The sequence below is a fragment of the Melospiza georgiana genome, chromosome 1 (genome assembly GCF_028018845.1).
Source record: "Melospiza georgiana isolate bMelGeo1 chromosome 1, bMelGeo1.pri, whole genome shotgun sequence".
Lineage (NCBI taxonomy): Eukaryota > Metazoa > Chordata > Aves > Passeriformes > Passerellidae > Melospiza > Melospiza georgiana.
Window position 1 is genome coordinate 82,738,111 of NC_080430.1, and position 24,797 is coordinate 82,762,907.

At 37.5% G+C, this 24,797-nt stretch overlaps 1 protein-coding gene across 5 annotated transcripts in view; it reads left to right on the forward strand.

Annotated features, from left to right (window-relative positions):
- Positions 1-24,797, forward strand: part of CTNND2 (catenin delta 2) — a 635,183-nt gene that overhangs the window by 465,926 nt on the left and 144,460 nt on the right. For all 5 annotated transcript variants that reach the window (XM_058042059.1, XM_058042075.1, XM_058042094.1 and 2 more), the window contains one exon: positions 5,765-5,897. In XM_058042059.1, coding sequence (XP_057898042.1) covers positions 5,765-5,897 — 133 coding nt within the window. The remainder of the gene's footprint in view (positions 1-5,764; positions 5,898-24,797) is intronic.

Below are 24,797 nucleotides of genomic sequence, written 5' to 3' on the forward strand. Positions count from 1 at the left end.
ATGGGTCTGAGGATGATGATCAATTGCTTGTTAGGGTTCACTCCTTTGACCAGGTTTGACTGGGGAAGTGAGTATGCTGAAGGGTTTTGAGGGTTTTCCAAGGTGAGAGGAAGAGAGATTGACATATCAGTTTTGTTTCCTAAAATTGAGTGCTGAAGTTACCCAGTATTCATATGTTCCATTTTCAAATTATAGTGGTTCTGCCTCCTCTCAAACTGTAGGAGATCATTCAGAGCGGGCTGGCAATCTCTGTGTATGTGTGTATATATATGGAGAAGTGTGTTTGAAAAAGAGAAAGTACTTGAAGGAAGCACTTCAAATTTAACTCACAATAAATTAAGTATAATAAGTCTGTATTCTCTTGTGTTTGACCGACTGTCAGAGAACCACAGAAAGAAAATAAGGAAATGGAGTTGTTAGATGGCTCCTTCCTCTTTATATCACGTACATTTTCTGTGGATTATGTTTAAGTATTCTTGATTTCTTTTTCTATTTGGGTGTAACTTCCTATGTTGTTGTTTTTTTTTTTATGTACCAGGTCCTTAGAGAGAGATTCTTGTAGTATTGGTATATTGCCTTCCAAATATTTTAATAGAAGTTAATTTCTCCCTTTAAACACAGAAGCTGGTTCTTTGATCTTCTCTTGGCTTTTGATTAGTTCTCCTTGTTTGATCCTGAGCTACATGTAGTTTATTTTCTTTTAGTACTACGAGAAAACCATTTTCACAGCTCTCCTTTCTGAAATGAGAGAAAAGAGATTTTCAGACTTCATTGAATTGAGGGAGGAAGCAAACAGAAGGGTCTATGTCTGTAGGCATAAATTCAACAGAAAGTCTTTTAAACTGGCATTAACAATGCCACAATGTATATGAGGTAAAAATTGAGGAAATAATCTTAGCTCAAATTGAATTGCCTTTGCTTTTGAGCACCACTTCATATATGAAAAACTTTCCTTCTCCAGTTTAAGACTGTTTCACATGCATATTAAGACAACCAGGAACACACAGGCGAGTTTGGTTTAAACAGTCTTGTAATAAAAAATTGTGCATTCCCTTTGTTTGATAAATGCTTGGTGGTAGTTCAGTCTTTGTCAAGCATATGGTTCTTTATAGCGGGCGTCTTCACAGCACTGCCTTTGGGGAATGCTGCAGAGACAGGAATAGCTCTGGGTGTCAGTGCTTGCCTGTGCCAACTGCCTGATCAGATGTGAATGTTCTGCTCTAATAATGTAAATCAGAAATAAGAACCAAGCTCTCGTGAGATTCACTGTGACCAATGGCTGGGGAGTAGACAGAGCCATCACACCTGCTCCTGCAATGCTTTGTAGAAGCAATCAGTATCCTTAGTTATCAGCTGGAGACCTGTGGTTTTAAAACTCACTTAGTAGCCTTTTTAAAATCAGTGTAGATATATATATGTAACAGGATTTTTGGTTTTGCTTTTCTGTGTACCATCAGCATTTTCAGTAGCGGAAGGAGAAAATTCTGGCATAATTAAAGCAAGTATTCAGATGCAGTACATCCTCTGTGTTCAGCACCACTTCTCAGTGATCCCACAGAGCCAATGCACCCAGCTGTATTGCAAACAATCTCTTTTAAGTTTGCATCTCTCTTACTTCCTGGCATGTGTAAGTGATATGATAGCAGGAGCAGGACCTGTTTTCAGTGCATTACTTGCAGTACCCAAGTCAGCCTGGATTTTTCCGTGCTACTGCTTCCATGTCAGAGTTGTGTCTTGTGTAGAACTCCTCCTTGATTCTCTTCAGTTTTTCATAATATGGCATAGCCTTTTGGAATAATTCTAGGCATATACATTGCCAGTTTACATAGAGCTTTGAGCTCCCCCTTGGTTCCTCTTCTACTTAGAGGAGCAGCAGTCTGGTGTAATCCCTGGAACATCTGCCTTGGTCACCACTTCAAGCTAAAACCTTCTGCAGGATTCAAAATCAGATCAATCCTACAATCCTAGACCACAATTTTCATAAAAAAAGAAGGTTGGAACACCTTGCTGTGTTCCAGTCAGTCTCCTCAGATGAAGATGCTTCCTAGAAAAAATGCACTTTTACAACCTGCCAAAATATTTGGAGTCCATGGCAAATGCTGCTTTCCAGACAAACTGTGAAGTTCTCGTACAGCTGGGATTCTCTTGTGGACAAACTCACACTGCCAGCAGAAGTCTTTGGCTGACCTAAATGGATTAGTGCTCTTACTCCAGGGAAATCATAGGCAAATGGTAGATTAGGAAAAGATCTTGCATGTGCAGCCACTACCTTACTCTTAATTTTTGGATCTACCACACAGATACTTTGTTAACATTCTCAAAATGCCACACACCTCCTCAGATTTACTCCAGCCTTTCAGCTTGTTTCACCATCTGTGTGGATTGCCTCGCTCAGATTTTGTAAGCATGGTGATGTTTTAATAAGGGACACAGACTTAGATAGTGTTTGTTTAGGGTGTTCACTGTGATTTCAAATTCCGCTTAATTCTACTTTATAATTTTAGTAAATGCAAGTTTTTTCAATTTGCATGTGGCACAGTATCATTTCACAGAAATCAAGGTGGATTGGATTTTGATTAACCTTCTCCTTTCCTTTCATCTCATCTCTGTCAAATACTGACCCTGCTGCTTTTCGTTGGTAGGGAGTAAAAGATCACTGAATTATAGGTCTTTCCTACTAGTTGTTACTTTTTGTTTGGCTCTCTATTTTAATACTTTTTTTTTTGTCATTTAAGTAGGTATGCTTGGAGGCATGGCCTTGATTTTCCCCCACATCCATGCAAATTGTTCCACATACATTTTGTGCCTTTGTCTTTAGGGAATACCAGTCCTCCTTCCTTCTCCAGGCATCTGCCAGATGACTTCATTAAGTAGTCTTTTTAACTTTTAATAATAAGGCTAAATTAAAAAAAAAATTAACCTATATTTAATTTTTAAAAAAAAATGTTAATAGAGCTGCAAATTTGCTGTTCTTAAAAAAAAATCCTCTTTCTCATTCTCACTTTTTTCCACCTATAAAATGCTTATATAAAACAAATGAAAAATTTAAACTCCTAGAAACTACTCTTTCTTGCCCTGAAGGTGGCTAAAATTATCACAATTATCCAGGCAGCCCTAACTGTTGACAGAAGTTTTTGTTTGTTTTATGTAGCTACTGTATTTCATTTAGAAACTACTAAAAATAAAATCATCTTAGAGACCATCTGCTTAAAATGACAGTGCATACTAGGGCTAAATTTTTAAAGTTCTTTTCCTGCTTTTTTCATTATCTCTCCAAAAACTGGTTACTTAACAAACTCAGTATTCAGTGCTAAGGGCTTATTTTCTGAATTGATTTTCTGCTTACATCCAGTGTGCACACATCCATTTGCAACAAGTAGCCATAATTCACTCATATGCTGACTGCTTTGGGAGATCAGAGGGTAAAAGAAGGGAGAGCTTGTTTTCATACTTAAATACCATGTAGAGGCTTCAGGTACCTCAGAGCAATTAACTCTTCCTTTGACGAAGGGACCTTTTTCCTTTTGCCCCCTCATTGCCTGTTCTGTTCTGGATTCCAGGACATGAGGAAGAAAAACCTGAGCAGATGGTTGAGCCCATAATTTACCACTGCACAAAACCAAAACCAAAACACCTTTTGTTTGGTTTGGTTTTGGTTGGTTTGTTTCTTGGTTGGATTAAGTAGTACACATGTTGAGAAGGGGGAAATTTCCTTTTCAAGAGAATTTGTTGGTACAAGTTCCAACACTTCAACACGTACTGTAGTCTTGTCATTCAGGCTGTTTTCTTGTGGTATTTTGTGTGATCTCCAAATTACCCACACCTGCATTTAGCATCTAGGATTGAAAATGAGAATAAATAAGAAATGGAGATAGGATAATTAACTTGTCTTCAGTTAGTTTATTGGATTTTGCTCTCATTTCTTATTTTTGTTTAAACAAAAAAATCTGGAAGATGTCTTTGGTTTGTTTAGAGATGTTTTTATAGAATGCAGGTCTAACAGGTTTAAAGAACCTGTTAGGAAGTGTTAATATTGTTAATTGCAAGAAAGCAGATGTAAGAGGAAGATGCCCTGTCAGGTTTCTATGATCTCTAGCAATTCAAACATAAAAAAAAGTGTGCCCAGTGAATCTCTTTCTTTTCACCTGTTGACAGAGTTATGGTTAACTGGAAACAATGATGGTCACAATCTTTGGCTACTGAAGTTTGTAGCCTTCCCTGATACTTTTTACAATGTTCTCTAACTTTTCCAAGCATCAATTAAATGTTAAAATCTTTCTGAACCTATGCAAATAAAGATGTCTCTTGCAAAGATTTCCAGCAGTCTGTATCATCTAAAAATTCATTGGAATAGTCCATATGTGATTTATTACTACATCTTTATGGTTTCTTTGTATTAAATATTTAATATGAATTCTAATATTTATGAGTTAACTTACGTTTTGGCAGAGGAGAAATAACCAGTGAAATTCTGAGTGGTGTTTTACATCTCATATTCGTATTCTGAATCTCCATAAAGACACAGCTGTAGTGACAACACTCAATCTGGCAAATGTCACATATGAGAAAAGAATAAACAATCCCTCTTTCTGTAGCAATTCATTATTATTGTAAGATAAGTCTTCCTTCCCTGAAATATTGTTGGGAATTGTTGTACTTAAAGTGTGCTTGGGACAGATTGGAGAGATGCTGTGAATTCCCCTCGTGATGTAAACTTGGCCTCAGTGCAGAAAAATCTTTATAATTTAGGAAGGACACTGTGATCAGTATTATATTTAGCCAAATATTATAGCTGAAGTCTGCAACAGGTCTGCCAGGGGTTTTTTGGCAATGAGGTCCCAGATGATCACAGTAACTGCAACAGAGAACTTTTTTGTAAGTTACCTCTTTTTCCGAGTTTCCCTAATTTCCCTTTTTTAGCTTAAAAATGTATCACTAGATGGAAAATGGTCAAAATATTTCTATGTCACAAAAAATAAGCTCTTGGGGAAAAGGCATATGATAACTAAATATATCATGTGTGTATCTCTAGTTTTAGGGACATGAAGTCCAAAACCATTTCCATGAATGATTTTACCTGTAAACCTAGAGTGGAAAAATTCACTTGAAGTGATAGATTGATTTTAAGTTCAGGTCTGGAAGCTTCATAATACAGACTGGGGCTTGTTCTGCATCCTTGAATTCAGTTCTTTTACGTGATGCTAATGGTGTTTCCTGTTTTGTATGATTAAAGTGCAAAGACTTGAGTGCTCAAGTAGGGCCAGAAATGTGTAAGAGTTTTACATTGACTGTGTCTGAAAAACAAACCCAAACAGAAGACAAAATTGGTCATTGCTTTCTGTATAAGATAGCAATTGGTATTGCATGGAGACAGCAATAAGTAAAAAGGACTTTTTTGCAGATTAGCATTTCATAGCAAACCATTTGTGGTGATATGAGCATGCATTTTCTTTCTTCTAGTACATTAAGATTTCATGTAGCCTTTTTATTTAGAAAGCTTAATCAGTTAGAGAACTAATTCCACAGTTACTTCTCCTGATACTTCTGATAAACAAAGTGATACTTTGTTTAATTCTTTTTCCAGAGGAGTACAGCTTAAAATGACAAATAGCTTCAAATTTTATTTTAAGGTTTGCTTTGACAATGATGGAGGCAAAAAAGATTTTATTTAGACATTTCTGTCGTCTTTGTTGACCTAACTGTTGGCACATTTATCCACTAATAGCAGATTTTTTGATTTCTTTTTGTATTTGCTTTTGCACAGAGAGTTTGGATGGCGGGATCCGGAGCTTCCAGAAGTTATACAGATGTTACAGCATCAATTTCCCTCAGTACAGTCAAATGCTGCAGCCTACTTACAACACCTCTGTTTCGGAGACAATAAAATAAAAGCAGAGGTAAGATTTATAAACCCTTTTCCCAGCAGTATTGCTGTCTGCTATTTATCATCAACAATTATTTATATGTGCTTTAAAAAGCTTAAAAGAGACATCATGGATATATGCCTGGCTTTCTTTTCTTACTAAAGCTTTCACTTAAGTAATTTGTTACTGTTACAAAATGAAAAACATGCATAAAATACTGTTGTAACTTATTGTTTTATTTGCTTTGGAATAGTTTGATTGATTGCATACCATTTAAACACTGTATCATAGTTGTTCAGTAATCAGCTAGTGGTGTAGTCTTGATCTCTCTGAAACATATGGGCATTTCCTTAGGGTTCTCTGAGAGCCATCTAGACACTAAATACAAACACAGAATAATAAAATTAAGCAAGAAATTTCTAAATCAAAGCATCCTTTAATGCATAATTGTGTGAATAGGTTTAATTTGGCTGTATTTGCAGCTTGAATGGTGCTCATTTGTCTGTGATCTTGGAATTCAGTGCAGATTGTATCTAAAATGTAATTCAGACATCAGCATACATCTTGTTCTGTACCTGTAGTTGACAGGTACTTCTTTCTTGTTTGTTCCCTGTGGTTAATGGGACCAGCACAGCTTTTGGCACAAGTTAAACAGAAGCTCTGAGGGATCTGACAAACACACAGCAGTCAATTAAAATTGAATGAGTGAAGCCGTTACCAGCCCCAGCTGCTTCCCCTGGCCCTCTCAGAGACACTGCTAATCAGGGACATGTGGTGTGCACATAAATCTGTGCCTCTACTGGCACCTTTTAGCCTGGCATGTAAAGGGAAACTGAGATCAAGATCTGCTACTGCCTGTTTGTCAGAACTGTGCAGTGATGCTGACTTGCCAGTGCTTCATCTTCCTCACCCTTAGCAAACCCACTCTGTGGATCCATCCCACTATAGAACCTTCCCTTGCAGGCTTTTTCATGCTCAGGAAATTCCTTAGTGGGTAAGCATGTAGTCTGCTCGTGTTGGCAGAACTGCACTGGTTGCAAACATCACCTCAAACATCTTAGATATAGTAATAAAAATATTTGCATGAATGTAAAGTGAAGAATGTTTGTGCACTGGAGAAGAGAACTCTGGTACAGGTATCACTGAAAATTTTAACTGCATGCTCTCTGTGTACTTGACTCTCATCCTTATTCAAAAATAAGTTCTTCAGTAAAAGAACTGATAAATCTCTGAGAAAGGAAGTGAAATTATTAGAGCACTTTACTCATTGCACAATTATTAGAGCACTTTACTCATTGCACAATTGTTACAGCACTTTACTCATTGCACAATCTCTGCTGGCTCCTGTTAGCCATAGATTGAGACTCCTCAAGTAGCTGTCCCATTTGAGGGAGGCAGATGGTGTAATTTCTGTTGCTAACCATTTAGGAAAAAAGGGGTCTGATCATTGTTGATCTCACCCATCCCAGCAGCCTTTGGACATCAGCCCTCGTAAGCTTCAGGCTCGTGAGCTGGGAGGGTGAAGGTAGGTAAATACAACACTAGAGCACTAGGCAGCATTCAGAGCTTCTTCTGTGAGAAAGGATAACAGAAAAAACAAGGATTCCCCCATTTCATTTGTTATTATTCAGGACTTTTATATACCCCTCACTATGTAATAATGCAAACTGCTATGTAAACAAACCAAAGTAACTTTCTTAAAACAGTTTGTCTAAGAACATGCTTTCAAACTTCTGGTACTTTGGACTTTTGTAAGATGACAAAATAAGGGGATGTATTGTAATGCTTTGTGGAGCTTTTCAGTCTGAAGCACCCAACATTATCAAACTATTTTATCCCTCTCTGTATCTATCTATGTACCCACTTCTGTTGTTTAATGTCAAGTCCTGTTGTGTTTAGGTCATGCCTCGCAGAGCACTTGAAACAGTTTCTGTGTTTGCTTGTTGGGATCAGGGTCTACCCAAATGGCTCAGAAGTGTGCCTAGTGCCTGCTCGACCTTCCACTGAGTCAGTTTCTCAAGGAGCCTTTTTTGTGAGAGTTCAAAATCCTGTTGATAAGGAGATATCGCAACAGATATCTCAGGTTCTTCATAGGTGTATACCTAGCCAGAGGAGCTTGAGCAGTCCTGTCAAACCTGCCCAGGACAACTCCTGTGATAACTGTTAAGGATGTATTTGAATTATGAGTTGAATTATAAATAATACACCTAAATAATACACACTGATACCAAAATTCTCTTTTCTGCAAAGTATTTGTGTTGTAGTTGTGCGTCATGGCCAGTCCTCCTCTGTGTGAGAATGACCACATTTAATATTGAATTCCTTCTAGCAGCATTCCAGTCCTACTGCACATGGTTGCAAGGAATCTTGCCAGCCCTGACACAAGGAAAAAAGTACCAGGATACAGTATATTTTCCTTACAATCTCTTACTGAGATTACAGAGCAAAAAAAATTCCAAAAATTTCTTTTGAAGCAGAGAAAAATGTTCTTTGATGAAATACCTAGCTTTAATATAGCAAAGGACTTGGCTAAAGATAAGAAACTCTCTTGGTGGTCTTTCAAATCCTAGAGAAAGGACAAACATAAATATGTGTAAGTAAAGAATAGCTGCTGCTATTTTGTGTGCCTGACAGCCACTGAGGAAAAGGCAAATGAATTCACAAAATAAGTTTTTAAGTGTTAATCTTTAATGTACACTTGATCATGCATGAACAGAAAGAATAATATTATACAACAACTTAGTTTGTTTACCTGGTTGTATTGAATTTGAAATGTAATGCAATTGTTAAAGTTTTAACTCTGGAGTTAGCTGAAAAAAATTTCTCTTACCTTTGTCACTTCTGAGCATCGAATTCTCACACTGCAATTAATGGCTATTTCATCCAGAGTTTCTGGAAATAACTGTTCTGAAATACTTCTTTTTTTATTATTCTTTTAAACATGATTTAGACTCTATCCCCTATCCAAAAAGATGATTAATGATCTTTCCTCTGAACCTTACCATTGTTTCAGTCTTGTTTTTTGTATAGTGGCAGACTTGTCCTACTCCCATAAATTAGTGGGATATGTATAAAATTTCTCCTCATGTACTTGGTAGGACAAAGGCCTATCTTCTATTCCTTTTGTGGAAGAGTGTCACCTAAAATTTAGAATCTATTTCCATTAGAAATAGATAGTAGCAGCTGTGACTATATGCATTTCTGAGATTCCTAGTATCTTTTATGGTTTTACCATTATGTTTTTATCTTCTAAAATATTTCAATTTCTGTGGCTGAAGTGTGGAACACTACCCCTTGCTTCTTCTGAACCCTCCCCTCAAGTAAAGAAGTGGAAATGCTCTCCACAGAAAACATCTGAGAAGAAGATGCTCAGTCAAAAATGTTGGATGCACGACTAGGGAAACTAGAGCTATTTTTCCTTTCCTGACCATGTTCTTTATAGTAGGTGTTATTTCTAGAGCACATTGATCACAGATGTGCTTATGAATTTGGTGATGTCACTGGAAATGTGCTTTTATTGCTGCATCAACATAAATGTCCCACCCAGTCTTACATAGCAATGAGGTCTGCAAATCCCTTTCTCTATCCTTAAGTACTTCAAACAAAGTTGGTAACTGTTTATGTGAAGATGTCCCAGGCTGATTGCTAAGGTTATCAGAAGTAATTTTCTTTCTCACAGAGTAAGAAAGAGTGGAGTGAATTAGGAGTGGAGCTTCTGGAGTGAATTAGGTTCTGTATTTCTATTTTTCCCTTGTCAGCCCTGATCACAGCAGAGCAGCAATAGGCAAATGCAATAAACACTGGCCATTGATAAATGTGGTGGTGTTGCTTCTTGCAGGTGCTGCCACTTCTACGCTGCTCAGAACCATTCAGTGCAAGTCTTTATTTCAAAGTACAGTTGTAACTGCTGCTCTAATCTGAAAGTTTTTCACAAATGCTACTCCTGAGTCTCCTTGAGTCTTGCTGACTGCAAGGCAGGTGCTATACATGTTCTCAGTAGTGCTTCTCATTCTGTGCCTTCATTTTTATTCCATGTGTTGGGTGTTTATGTGGTGCAGCAGATATTAGAATGGAGTTGAAGAAATTGGATTGTTTTTGCTGTTGTTTGATAGATAGATTTTTCATCTTCCTTTGAGTAGTGGCCAATCATCTCTGAAGGTCTCACGTAAGTAGAAGGGGACAAAGGGAGGCAGAAGTCATAATATAAAGATTATAAAAATTGCCAGGCAGCCTATTTCAGTTAGGCATAATAATTCCAAAATTGAGAGTCTCAGAATACTTCAGTAAATTCTTCTATAAATTATTCTTTCACTGGTAACAGTGAAGAATGTAGCTTAAAGGCAGAAGGGAAGGAGGGAAGAAGTTTTGATCAGATATTTGAAAGCAAATGAAAAGCCTATCAGGCAGAAGAGCACAAGAAGACCCTTTCAGATGGCATTTTTCTCCTCAGGAGAGGCTCTTACACCAACAATGGTGAGATTGTGAGCAGGGCCAGAGTAGCTGCTCCTGGATGCCAAGAAGGAACAGACAGGGGATATAGGAAAGGAGAAGCATTTTAAAATACTCCACGGAGAAAATTTCTTTAAAAGAGCACATTCTATTAAACACAGGGTTCATTCTTCCACAGCATTCTTTTCTTCCTATAATGACATTTTCCTCCTTTGCATGAGGTCACCATATAAAAGGATTGAATTGTGCAGTTTCACACGCCAACACCATTTTGCCCTCATGGAAGATGGCAGCCTGCCATCAGCTGCAGAGGTGTAACAGTTCACTCGGGGGTTTTGGCACCAGTGATTCCCTTCCTCAAGCTAGGAAATTAATTTTTGCCAGCAAAGTCACAACACTTGAGATTCTCGTCTCAGGAAAATAATTCAAAGATGCCAAATAAAAAAACAGCAACTGCTGAACTGTCCTGCCTGAAGCCTTCCCTTGCATCCTTAATTAATAGTGCTGAATTGGACAGTGTCCTCATTATCTTGGAGGGCATTTCCATAAACTCCCTTCAGAAGAAAAGTATCAGTCCAGACACTATAACATGGAATTGTAAAAACTGAGTGACCGCACATTGAAAACATCTCTTTTCCCAACTCATTGAAGCCCATCATTCACAATCATTTTTTCACTAAACTAAAGGTATTTCTACATCTTCTTCTGTGAGGTCTTTAGACTGTGCCCAGCACCCTTCCAACACAGTGCCCTGCTTGTTCACGTGTCAGGCAGTGGACATAAACTCCATTAGCCCCTCATTCATCTTCTTTATAATACACACAGTTGCAGTGTCGTAGTAACTTCAGTGCTGCCCGTTTCAACATAGATTCCTGATGATCAAGGATACTCACATACCTGTTTCTAGCATGGTTTTCTCCCAGGGAATACTTGCATTTAGTATGGGGTGATGGAGAAAAAGTTGCTTTTAGACATGTGGACTGACAGAAATCTTCATAGTATTTGAAAGATCCAGAAGGGTGATTGTAAGTGCTCACATCATCCTCAGAGGGTATCTTGATTTGAATTCTAGAGTGTTCTGCAAGATTCCCCTCTGTTTCCATAAGGATATCAGAGAAAACAGATTATCTTACCATGCTGCAGGCTTGGGGAAGAGAGTTACTGGAAAAGCTGGAATGCTGCCCAGCAGGAAAGGATCTCCACCTGGTGCTGGCCAACAGCCAGCTGAACATGAGCCAGCTGTGCCCAGGAGGCCAAGAAGGTCAGTGGCATCCTGGCTTGTACCAGCAGGGCAGTAATTGTCCCCCTGCACACAGCACTGGTGAGGCTGCACCTTGAGTACCAGTCCAATTCTGGGCCTCTCACTACCAGAAGGACGTCAAAGTGCCAAAGCATGCCTAGAGAAGGGCAGCAGGTGAAAGGGCTGGTCGTGTAGATGTGGCACTTAGAGGATATAGTTTGGTGGTGGACTTGGCAGTGCTGGGTTAATGCTTGGACTCGATGATCTTAAAGGTCTTTTCTAACCCAAATGACTTGATATTCTTTTTTCCCCCCTATGTGTTTGAATAAGAATTATAGTTCTGGATTCATTTTCCCATACATAGCCTTGCTCTTCTCCTTTTACTTCTAAAATGTCTTCAGTTAAAGGCTGGAATGTGGCTTGTACACTGGTGATCCTGTCAGTTTTCCATTAAAGACGTTATGAGAACTCCTTTACTTTCTGCATACAAGAAGATATAGGCATAGTATTTAATTTAAGTGAAAGAAGTATCTCACAGGTGATACTGTAAAGCACTGTAGTAATTGCAGAGAGACTCTACAGCATTTGTTGAGAGTGCATTTTAGTGCAGACAACACCTGTATACCTTTGGAGAAATTTTACTTCCCTGTTTGGTCATAAACATTTTGTTAGTACTCTGATAAGTACCCTAATTTTCATATATTAATATAACTCTATGGGTAAAATCTCACAATTTGAGAAATACTTCCCTCAATGCCTTCACAAGGAATTTCCTATTGTAGTGATGATTTTTTATATTAAAGGTGCTTGCCTGTACCTGATTACTAAAATGAACACTGAGATCTTCATGCTTTTGCTTACCTGTGTTTGGATTACTGCAGTACAGTTTGGGTCTATGCCCACATTCCCCTGGGCAGCTGTGTTCATCTCTGCAGGCAGACATCAAGCAATCCATTTTCAATACACTTTCTGTGGAGTTTTTACTGGTAGAAATTACTTAACTGAAGTAAAGCAGCACCCAGTGGCATACCCAGAAACAGTCTTTGAATTTTTCTTTTTATTTTTTATTTTATTTTCTAAAGCCTCATTGACAGTTTTACAAGACTTACCTTTTGGGTTCTTACTGCTCTCCGGTTTGTTTTCTAAGAAGTCAATCAACAGTTGGTATATAGTTTTGCAGTAAAGGTTGGAAGATTTTATTGATTATTTAGTGTCAAATATTCAAAGACAAAATGCTGCTTGTTTAGGGTTTTTTATACTTTACTCTCAACGCATTTTTGGAAATGATCCTTTGATTTGTCTTTTGTAAATTGTCTTAGTTTGCATTGTTGAAATAGTTTCTGCAGCAAGGCTTTCCACTCTTAGCATCTTGTTATTCAACGATATGATTTTACACTGAGAGAAAGTTAGGTGTAACTTCCATGCAGAGCCATCAACACCCCCAGGGAGTCTCACTCTTCACAGTGGGACAAGGAAGACAAGGCACGCAAATAGATATATGATTACTTCTTGTGCCACTGTGTTCAAGGTTTTTGTTCTTTAGAATGAGGAATGCCATTTTTCATTCTACCTCAAAATTTATTTATATTTTAATGTTAGTTTTCCAAAGAGCTGTTGAACTACTTAAAAAATGCATTTCAGCCAAGAGAGGCTGCACTGTTACAGTATTTCTGGTGTACTGCATATACCTTACAAGAGAAGTAACTTTGAGTGTCAAATAACTGACCTGCAATTACTAAATGACATTTGGTCAACTGGGTGGTTGATAATTACAAAACCAAACTGTGACAGGAATGATAAATTTGATCAATTTGAGTATCCATTGCTGTAGCTTTCTGTAGCACACGTATGGCTCAAATACTCCTATCATGCTGTGACATGAAAAAAAATCCCCACATATTTATATTTCATTAGCATCAGACAGAGAAGAGAAAGGGGTCAATGTGTGAGAGTATCACAAATAGCAAATTTGTCAAGTAAAAGCTGTAGACATGAATGTACTTGAAATTAAAAGGGTTTATAGTGAAAGCATTTGATTAAGTTTCAAACCCATAGCCCATTTTTAGCTCTGCATGACAATGGCCACTCTCGTAAATGGGGATGTTAATTTTTTATTATTATTACTATTTCCTTTTACTCTTCTTAAGGGTTCTAAGTTGGCAACAACCTGTCAATATCAACTCCTACATGGCTTCAGGATGAAAACATTTGTGAGGGCTGTTCCTCTGTTGTGGCTTGACCCCAACCAGCAGCTAAACCCCACGCAGCCGCTCGCTCACTTCCCCACAGTGGGATGGAGGAGTGAAAAAAGTGAAAAGTAAAAAAACTCAAGAGATGCAATAAAGACACTTTAATAAGGAGAGCAAAAGCCACATACACTAGGAAAGCAAATGAAGGAATTAATTTGTCACAGCAAAACAAAGAATTCCATCACTTGGCATGGGCAGGCACTTTGCCTGGCATCATACATCTTGTGGTATTCTTGCAGTCCCAGTAATTTGAAGTGGTCTAGAGGGGCTGAAGATATCTTTTCCCCTGTCCTATTGGAAGAGCTCTAAAGCACCTGGGGCTGCTGAAAGATGAATCCACTTTTTGTTTGAAATAGAAATTATGTCCTTTTATTCTCATATGATCAAAATCCCATCACTTGGATACACTAACTATGGCTTGTCCCACCTTCTTACCTTCTTTCCACAGAAATTTTTTTAGAAAACTTAGTAGTAGAGTAGCCCCTGTTTTCTGCTACTTCTACATGGTTTTGATTTTCTTCTTTTTTTTTATCCCATCTTTTACACTATGTAACCACTTGTGATCACTCTGCTCCCTTCCATTTTATCCATTCCAACAATCAGTAGCTTGAATTCTCTTTCTCTGTTAAGACAGGCAGATATAAATGGTTTGTCTCTCCTGAGCAAAGCAATGATATCTGTGCTTCAAGCTCTTCTCTATTGACAGGTGTACAAGAGAGTTTATATGAGAGCATTTCAGTATCTACAGTGCCAGTTTGAAGTGTCTCATATGTCTGCTCTGGATGTCCCTTTATGCCATCTCCATGATACCCTCTCTCCTGTTTCAGTTGTGCATAGAGTACAAGCCTGTGGCTGAAAATCTTTCCTCTTTAATATTAACTAGAACAGGTGAGGCAGAAATGGCTACATTGGTCTTGACACAATAGTCTATGTTAACACTGTTAAGACCACCTAAATATGAGTGGTCTGAATTACAATGCTAATAAAAACCCAGTTTCAGTCACTTTACATAAACTATTGTAATTATGTTTCTCGGTCCAGAGACCAACACTGTGTTATTAAATAATACTTATGGAAGTATATCACTCTGTTTTTTTCTTGCTAATATATTGTCTTAATTTTGCTAGTAACTTCCAGATAAAATGATTAAGTGGTAGACCTTTTCACTTTTTCACAGGAAAAAGTGTAAAAGTGTACTTTCTATCTGGCATTTAAATCTTACACTGCAGTCTTGTTTTCAAAAGCAATTCTGAATGCATTTCTGTGTTTCTTTTTGCCATCTTACTTACACAGTACCATTTTATTATAGTTCTGTTTTCTGATGAGAGATGATATTTCTCTTTTCATCTCTGTCTTGTGCACAGTCTTTACACTGATTGAGACTGAGTATTAATAACTGTCACTGAGTGCTGTGCTGTGTCCCCATAATATGTGCTTTCTGTAACACTAAAGTGTCATTTCACACTCTGGGATCCCTCTGCGATCATTAAACCAATGTTATTCTTGATTTCATCATCGAGATACTGTGCCTGAATTATAATAATGATTTACTGTGTACCTGGCATATATTTCACTTGACTTAAGGAAAATGTTCCATTTGTTCAATAAATGAATTAATGACAAGCCCCGCAGGAGTAACATTTCTTATAAAGGGGAAAGGCAGATTTAGGATGTTAAGTTGGGATGTTAACTGAACATTGCACAACAAAGTAGTGGGAGATTGCTGGGGCCAGTTCTTGTCTTGTAATCCTCTGCTCTGCTAAGGATCTTGATAAATGCTTTGGGTTTATGGCAAGAATTATTTCTGTTGGAAAAAAAGCTTTAGTCCTGTAAAGTGACATGATTTTAAAAAGAAGTAACTATGAGTGTATTATTTCATAAATGTAATGGAACATCTAGTTGTGGTTGGGGTTTTTTGAGTTAATGCTGGGTAAGCAAAAATTAGATATTTTTCTTGCCTTACTGTTTTCAGTTGTTTTGTAACATCTCATCTTTAAAAGAGATTGAATCAAGCATATTTACAAGGTGACTTAAAACATTATTTTATGAAATTGTGGGCTTAATATTGAGAACATATGTTAGTGATTTCATCTCAACACTGCATTACACTGCTTTTGTGTTCCTCCTCTCCCACTGCCCAGTTATTCCCTCTCCAGGGACTAACCAAAAGGACAGTATTTTTCCCACTCTTCCAAGAAGTTTATCTCTAAGGTTTTTCTGATAGTAATAGTCAGCAACAATTTTTTAGAGTGAAAGTGAGCCAAAATTTTATATATATTTAGGTAATAGTACTAGTTCACAAATGGCTGTGTTTTATTTGGATAATTGCAACTTTGCTCTGTGTGCTCTGCTGGTAATTCGCTACAGTGGAAGCTGGTAGCAGCTGTTCACAAACATCTTTGGGATGCAGAATTTGACCTTTGTTCTGCTGCTGTTTAGGATCTTGATTCGGGTCTTCTTGCAGGCTGAAGGAGGAGTCTGGACAAGAACCTGTCTAGACTCTCTATTTATCTGGGTTTAGCATCCATTCCTTCAGTCTGCCTCACTGGAGATGGGAGTACTGGCTAAAGGTTTCTATCTTTTTCATCTCTGGGCAGCCAGAATAAGCACCTAGAAAAGAATTTCAGTCAATGAATTTGATAAGCAAAAAAATTCAGATGTGAATATCTGGTGAAAATGCTTTTCATGCAGTTAGAAGAGGAAAAAAAAGCAGTATAATGTGTGCAAGATGAGTGCCTTTGTGCTTCTTTCTGTGGTATGCAGCAGACACAGAAAGAGCATTGCACTGTACTGTTCCTCTCTCCACTGTCTGAGGAAAGCATGTCATAGTTGTATCAAAACATTTGCAAAAGCTTTATATTTTGTGTTTGAAAATATTCGGTGGTAGGGAAAGAAGGGTAATTCACTGAAAGTCAGTGTCATTTGGCATAGGTAGTGTGACATTTTGAATGGGTAATAAATATATTTGCAGCTTTTTCAAGCAATATAGTGGATTTCTTTCTATTCATAACTCTCCTGCCAATTGTTTCTCTGATTTATTAGACTGATGTGTGAATGCAGAGGATCACTTTCCTATTGTAGAGCATATTTTTTATTACTGTTATCATCCAGCAAGCCATGGTAAGACTTTGCACACTATATATAGAAATAAAATAACCTAGACTGATATCAGTATCTGTAATTTGGTGCTTTCTCAACATATCTCTACTAAAAAGGTTGACAGCAAAATGATTTCAATAAGGAAAATCATAGTCCTGATAAAAAGGACCTGCCAAATGAAACTTTTAAGGTAAAGACCATCAGTTGATCTTCAAAATGTGTTGAAAAATACAGAGATGTCTGTTATTTAGCTACTGAGAGTGGTGGCAGCAGAAGGCACAGGTTTGTAGAGACATAGGAGAACCTAAGGCTCTAAAACAGAAATGCCCACCTTGAATCCAGTACATATATATTTTTTTTTTATATTTTATATATATATATATATATATATATATATATATATATATATATATATATATATATATATATATATATATATAAAGTTTTGCATATGGATCTGTGGGTAATACTAAGTGTATTAGCTGTGAGGCAGGTGTTTACTTGTGCTGACTTTTACTTAAGTTATAAAACTCATGTAAATGGGGAAATTGAGGAAAAATTCTGGTTTCTGCTTCATGCTTCACTGAAATTCTTAAACTGCAGGTCTTAGCCTGCTTTTGTGAACTTAGACAAAAATTAAAATTTTATGTGCCTGGGCTTCTGTTAGCAAAGCTTCCTACCAAAGAGGGATGTTGTTAGAATGCGTCCATTAGCTCTTGAGGGAGTAGCTTGCTCCCAAAATACTTCAGGACAGAAAATTCTCATGTGACTGAGAGACTCTTTGAAGGATAATACCTCATTTCTCACAAGAGAGCACCTCACATTCAAATCACTGTATAGAATGTCTTGAGAGCAGAGGTCATCAGGTGTGATGTTCAACATAATAGACTGTAAATGTGTTTTTAATCTGAGAAGAGGCCTTTTGTTTATTCTGTGAGGCAAACTCAGGTAGCTACAGCAAGCATCAATAAAAAGGAACTCCTTGAATTTCCAAGTACAGCTGAAATGTCAGATAGAGTTGTTTTGTTGTTTAGGCTTAAATGATTGGGGAAAAAAAAATTCTTTGATCTTGTTTGTGTTCACATCGACTAAATCCCATTTATTATACCCTTAACTGAATAGAGTGAACTACAGCTTCAAAAATTTTCATATGTCACTGAGGTGATGTCCTTTGTTGCTGTTAAAATATTCAAAGTGACGTACAGCTATCTATAAAAAACTTACTTTTGCTTTACATTTTAAAAAAATTGAATTTTCTTTATTTTGTTAAGCTTCGCTAGATAGCTGGTTATAGGAATACCAGGATGTTTTTAGTTTAAATAGATATGTCAATTCTTTTCACCAATAATAAATGTAAACCTTCTTTCTCAAATAGATAATTCATCATTTTTGAATACCAGAAAGAATGATCCAAACCATTGGTGTTAATCATAATTTTTCATTTAATGTCAGACAGTTCTAAATCTGTTAATTGGTTGAGTAATGCCAATGGCTTTGCATCCTAAATTAATATTGCTGTTGCACTATCTGTGAAGTGCACACTGCTGATCCTTCTTTGGCATTCTGCACTTTTTGAAAAACAAGGACCCTGAATCAATATCAAGTAGTTGCAATAGCTGCTGAGGGCTTTGGCATGTGTGGATTTTATCATATTTATGTGTGCTGCTCAGTTTATAATGTAGGTCAATGCCAATCTGTTAATTTTAGGAGATACTGCTTTTAACAGTGGGACTGAAAATTGCTTTTCTGATGCCTTCTCAGTCAGACAAGCACAAAGGTCAGCTCTGTGCTTGCAGTTAGAAGTGTTATTTGGAAGATCCCACTAGCCCTTCATGATTAGAGTAGCATACTTGTGTTGTCCTTCAAATGTAATGTTTTTTGAAAGTATTAAAGTGCTTTACAATTACAGGTAACTCAGGCCTACCCAGGGATTTTTTTTTGTAAAATCTCAAATCACATGAAAACTTTGATTTATGATAGGTATAGCCTTCCTACCAAGCATGAAAAACAAAATGTGTCACAGAGCAGAATACATTAAGGCTTACTGACTGAGAAAGCAACAGATTTGTTCATACCTTCTCAGGGCAATTTTAGAACATGATTTTGAGTCTCCTCCTGTTCAGAAAATAGTTTTGACCCTCTGTCAACCCCAGGCATAGATCCCAAGATCTAAAGAGGTCACTTAAGAGACACAGGGAAAAACACAATCTGTACTCAGTAACAAAAATAAGATACCAACTCCCGAAAAAAAAGCTCCTGAGTATTGATCCCATGCTTTACATCCTCATGTCACTCAACCTTTCCACCAAACACCCACCTGGTTTCTATAGACACAGAAAAAGAGATCCCCATCCTTCTCTACACAGTGCAGTTTAACACAGAGGAACAATTCTTGTTTCATTTTGAGCAGAATATTGTATATATTTACTGGTAGTTGAATTTATTTACATTATGCCTGTTCACAGCTTTATGTTACCTTTGTATCTGATCTAAAAAGTCCTAGTGAGAAAGCCATTCTTAAATGGGACCTACATCCAAACCCTGATTTAGCTCACCTAAACAAATTAGACTTTGGAGTTAATGCAGCAATTTGCATAACATTCTGCTCTATTTTCAACTAAAATTGCTCAGCACTTTTTTAAACCTGTAGCAAATTACTTCACTAATGAGGCAAAATTACCCTGTGATGTTACAGGTGAATTTGTCTGTAATAAATCTCATGTGCATTTGCAATGTACAGATTTTGCATTGTCTGCCTGCTGTTCCATAGGCACATCAGAAGAAATAATGGAGAGGACTTAAAGTTTGAACCAGTATATTTGTCTTAAGGGATGTGCTGCACTAAATATTATTCCCATATTTTGTTTTTATTAGTTGTTTTCTCCCTTCCACATCCATTTGAAGTTCTAGGAGTCAGGCCTCTGAAACTAGCTAGCAGTGGGGCTGCTTGTCTTCCAAACCCTTCTCCAAAAAAATAGTGTGGTTCTTACCCTCTTAGATGGAAGTCATTTTGGTAATGTAAACAAGACAAAGATAAATAACTTAGAGAATTTGTAACTGCAGTAAAATCATGAAGAAATGGAATCATTTCATGGATATTGTGGATAAACAGCCAGGGCAGTCAGGTTGCTGTGCAGCCGACTTGGCCTTGGCTGCAGTGCCCTGGTGCTTGTGGCCAAACCAGTCAGCTCACACAGTGAGCCTGAGAAGAACAGGGTGCCTGTAGTCAAAGAGTGTCTCACCACACAGCCTGCTTATTTAACCATTTAAATATTCTTGGGAATTTGGTTTGGCTCTTGTAGCTTCTCCTTCCAGCACTGGTGGAAGGAGAAGCTACAAGAGCTCAAAATCCATTCATACATGAAGTAGTAGCACTTGCCCTGCTGGTTGGAAAACCAGTATCTAAAAACATTAAAGCCAGTTCTTACTAATTGTTTCCAGAAGCAGACTTAAACTTGTCCTTTTAATTTGGTGTTTATTGCATACATAACATCACCAGTGCTAGCAGGCAGTTATTTTCTAGTTCTGTTCTATATGTAACAGAGTAGCATTAAAAATAATTCCATGTGTTTAAATATGTGTATTTTGATATATTAAAACATGCTTTCTTGATAGCAGAAATGTCACAGAATAAGTGGCAGATGATGCAGTGTGTTATGTCAATTAAACTGGCAATTAATATCTATGATATGTAGAAAGGATTGATTGTTGCTAGATTTCCTTCACCTCCTCTGGATGAAGAGTTACTCAATAGTGATTATTAAGAAAAATGTAGAAAGTAAGCATCTAACCGTGAATTAATCTTTGAATTAGGAACATGGAGCTGTTAATAGTGGAACACTTAATGTCTTACTGGGAAGAGGAGATTGTGTTATTTTAGCAGCACACTTCATCATTCTGTCAGTCTAACAGGTTGTTTTTTTTTTTTACCTATTCCTACTTCTCTTCTGTTTCCATTATATTTTACTTTGTTAGGCAGGGTCCTCAAAATGAAATGCAGAAAAGGATGTTTCAGTTATACCTACTGGCAAAATTTGAACAATATCTCAGATACCCACTTGCTGAGTATAAATAGAAGAGGACGGCTGTTTTGGTTTCTGTCACAGAAGTATTTTTAGGCTGTTTTGGAATACTTCATTATCTAACAGTCTTTGGCTAAACTGTTTAAAACTTGAAGCTTCACTTTTCTTTCTTTTTGTATCTCTAGCTCTAATTTTTGTAGCATTCCAAGGGATTCCAATTGCAAGAGGCAATTTCCATTATGTAGTGATTGAAAGAAAGGGTTTTGCTTCTTTTCTTTGCTGCTGGGAGGAATCGAATAATTTTCACTCCACATATTTCAAAGAATATATTTCAAAATTGGGTTCAAAACCTTAGTGAGAGTCAAAACAGATAATATCTATTTGTTTTAACTTTGCTTCTGCTGTTGCAATAGCCAGGTTCCAGGGCCAGATTTCTCATAGCTTGATATGAAGAGAGGTCACTCACCTACATTTTGTTCACCCTGGTCTCACCGGCATCTATCCTTGAGAACCACAGTGTCTCTGATAGCTCTTTCCCACATCTCCTGTTCACCTCAGCTATTCCAGCTAAAGGTTCACTAGTGTTATGCCATTGTTAGCAATTAGGATTAATAAGAAGGTAAAACAAGGTGCAGTGATCAAATGAGGAGTGTGACCAGACACACATGGTGAAGCACAACTTATTTACAGGTGACCAATCCCTTTCATTGTGCCCTTTTTCTATTTCCTCATGTTGTTCCTCCCCCATGCATTTGGAATGACTCCCTTTTCCTATCTTTGCCCTTCTGCTAAACATCCTGTGAGTCTGGCACATTGCCACAATCCCATCAGCAAGCTCTTTACCATAGGACCTTTCCATTCCTTCCTCCCTTTACCAATTAACAAAGCTCAGGCTGAACCTCCCCAAGCCTTGGAGTGGTTCCTTCAGGAGCCCATTGAGCAGTGACCTCCCAGACCTGGTGTTTGGCATTTTCCCTTGCTCTGCAGGGTTTGTGTACATCAGTGTGGTTTATTACTTTTCCCATCTCATATCTGTTTATATACTGGACAGCCACTGAGCAGATGCCCTCACAAAGCAGATGCCTCTACATTCCAAGTATCTACATACCCTTCACATCCTGCATTTCATTTCCTTCCACACATTCAGACAATCTGTTGTATTGAATTGGGAAAGCAGGCTATCAAGAATTCATATGCTAAAATCTTACAGTAATCAAGCATACAGATATATATATATGTATATAGATATAGTTTCAGACATATTGTTGATGTCTTATTGACTTGTTTTTATCCTCACATATGCTTCAGGCTGGTCATGTGTAACTCCTGGTAGATTGAGTGTCTAACAGTCCACTCTTGGGATGAACACCACTGAGTCAAAGATAAACCTTGAAACAGATAAATTAATTTCTCATAGGCTCTTGGCAAGGGGTATAGAAGCTGTCCTTACTAAGAACATAATTGACATCTTCACTGCCTCCAGTAGCAGCCTGAACCCCTTCTTGAATCTAAGTTTTATTTTCGTAGTGTGGATGCAAATACATGTTCTCAGATGTAATGTAAAAAAACTTCATATTATGCCAGAGAAGACTGTCATCAAGCTGACATGAGTGCACTTTTGTCAATCTGTGTACTGGAGAGTCTGGCACCTATTCCTGTCCTGTCTGCCTGTGTTTTGGCATCAATGAGCCTGGTCAAGTGCTTGTGGCCAGCAAGTAGACAGTGACATTAACGGCAAAGAGGCAAATTTAAAGGAAAGTTTGAAAATATCCTGGTTAAAGTAAACACAATTCCTCAGATGAAAGAAGAAAGGTGCATTCTTCCATGGAAATAGTTTTTTCCCAAAATTTATGTAATCTCTGTTCTTTCAGTTTTCACTTTGATTGGCATAGATTCCTAATCACAGCTCTGTATTTAGCAGCTCTCTAACAGTGTCTCCCTAAGACATCCACAAAATATTTTCAGTGAGAAAAAGGAAGGAAAATAACTTTCAGAAATTACTGGTATCCCTGGATTAAGAGAGTTCTGAGAAAGAACACAGCACAGATTCACCTAGCCTTGTTAATATTGTTAATCCTTCTCCTCTGATCCTCTTTTTAATTTTTGAGAAAAGATGATGTAAAAAGAGAACAATGCATTTGGGACATGGGTAGATGCAACTGGGCATACTCAGTTGCTGGGGAGTTGAAGGTCATTCTTTTGGGATCAGAAATGGCTACCTTAGGGCTGCTCTGTGTGAGAGTAGAGTTGGTCCTCTGTATCTCCTGACAAATTGGTACTCCACTGTTCGTCTTTATGGGTTAAGCAGACTCTGACATATTCTATTTTCTTTTGCTCCTAGATGTAACAAGGCAGCAGCCACTGATATGTCAGTAAATATTGTATTAAGAAATGTTTTCTTCATCTTAAGTTAGGAAAGAGACAGAGGTATCAAATTGGGATTTAGATTTGATGCCCCATTGGTGCAAATTGCTGCTTATCCATCCATCCATCCATCCATCCATCCAGGCATTTTTGGCATAGACATTTGGCAGTAGCACTGCTGAATTCACTGGAGCTGTGACTAACTTAGCTGAGATCTGCCCCAGGAGACTAGGTCAGAATTGTCCTCCTGGCTATGGCTCTTAGCTCCCTAAAGGACTTGAACAAATAATTTCATTTCCTTTGTATGTTGCCTCTATTTCAATACATTTAAATAGATCCTGCTAACATCCATCACAATCTCACAATTTGTCAGGCTTACTTAAACTGCTGGAGAGTATAGTTCTAAACATCTATATAGATATTTGATAGAAGCATGAAGATGGGGTGAATAAAGTCCTGTTGTAAAAAAACCAAAACAGCCAAAGCAAGAGAGGAGTCCAGATAAAGAACAGCATCAGAAACTGGGCTCCTAGTTGTGAACAATCAGCTCCATCTCTCCCTGCATGACACAGTTACTCTGCCAAATACCTGAGCTTGGAAATTCGTGGAAAGTTTGTAAAATAAATCTTCTATTTCCTAGGTAAGAATAGGTTCTTTCTTCAGTAAAATTCAAGAAATTTTGTCAAGTTATGTAAAGCGTTATGTAACAACTGTTTCATTTCTGTTGTATTACCCTTTTTTTCTGACAGAAATGCATTTTAGATTAATATTTAATGCCTTTGCTTTTAAGAAGCTGTCTTTGAATCACTTTAGTCTGCTGCTGGCTTCAGGTTCCTGGGAGAGGAGGAGCTGCATGAGCTGAACACTAGTGTGCTGTCAGCTACCATAACTGGAAAGGGAAGGTGCAGCTCAGGAATAGTCTCAGTGTTGCAGAACCACACGAAATTTCCCTTTAGAAATGAGCAGAAGATAGCAAAGCCTATCACCTGAGAGCACCCACAGGATAAACTGCTGGGGAGCATGAGATGCCACTTGATTATGTGCAAGGGGAAGAGTGGGAAAAACAGCATAGGCACAGAGTCCTTCTGAATGGAGACAGAGCCCTCTGAATCTTTAGCTGAATTGTAGCACACAAAATGATTTTTCTACAAATTGATACTTTTTCATTCTTACTCCTTTTTTTTTTAGCAGCAAAGCAATTAAAATATTCATTCAACATATTGTGGTTTAAAAATATAATTCACAAAGATCAGCAGGCATGTTTTCATTCTGTTGTTCCTGATATTACTCATCACACCAGGCAACTCATATATTTTTTAACTGTATTCTTTCTTCTATCAGATCTTGTTTCTTTTCCAAGGTTGAAGTGTGAAGCTCTGTGGTTGATTCACCTTTTGTAGAACTGATTCATAAATTTTTGTTCCTAGTCTTTTTAGTAAATGTCATCCATTTTGTCATGTAGGTGGCTCTTCATGTAGCATGCTTGGTTTTTAAAAACTGGTTAGTAGGG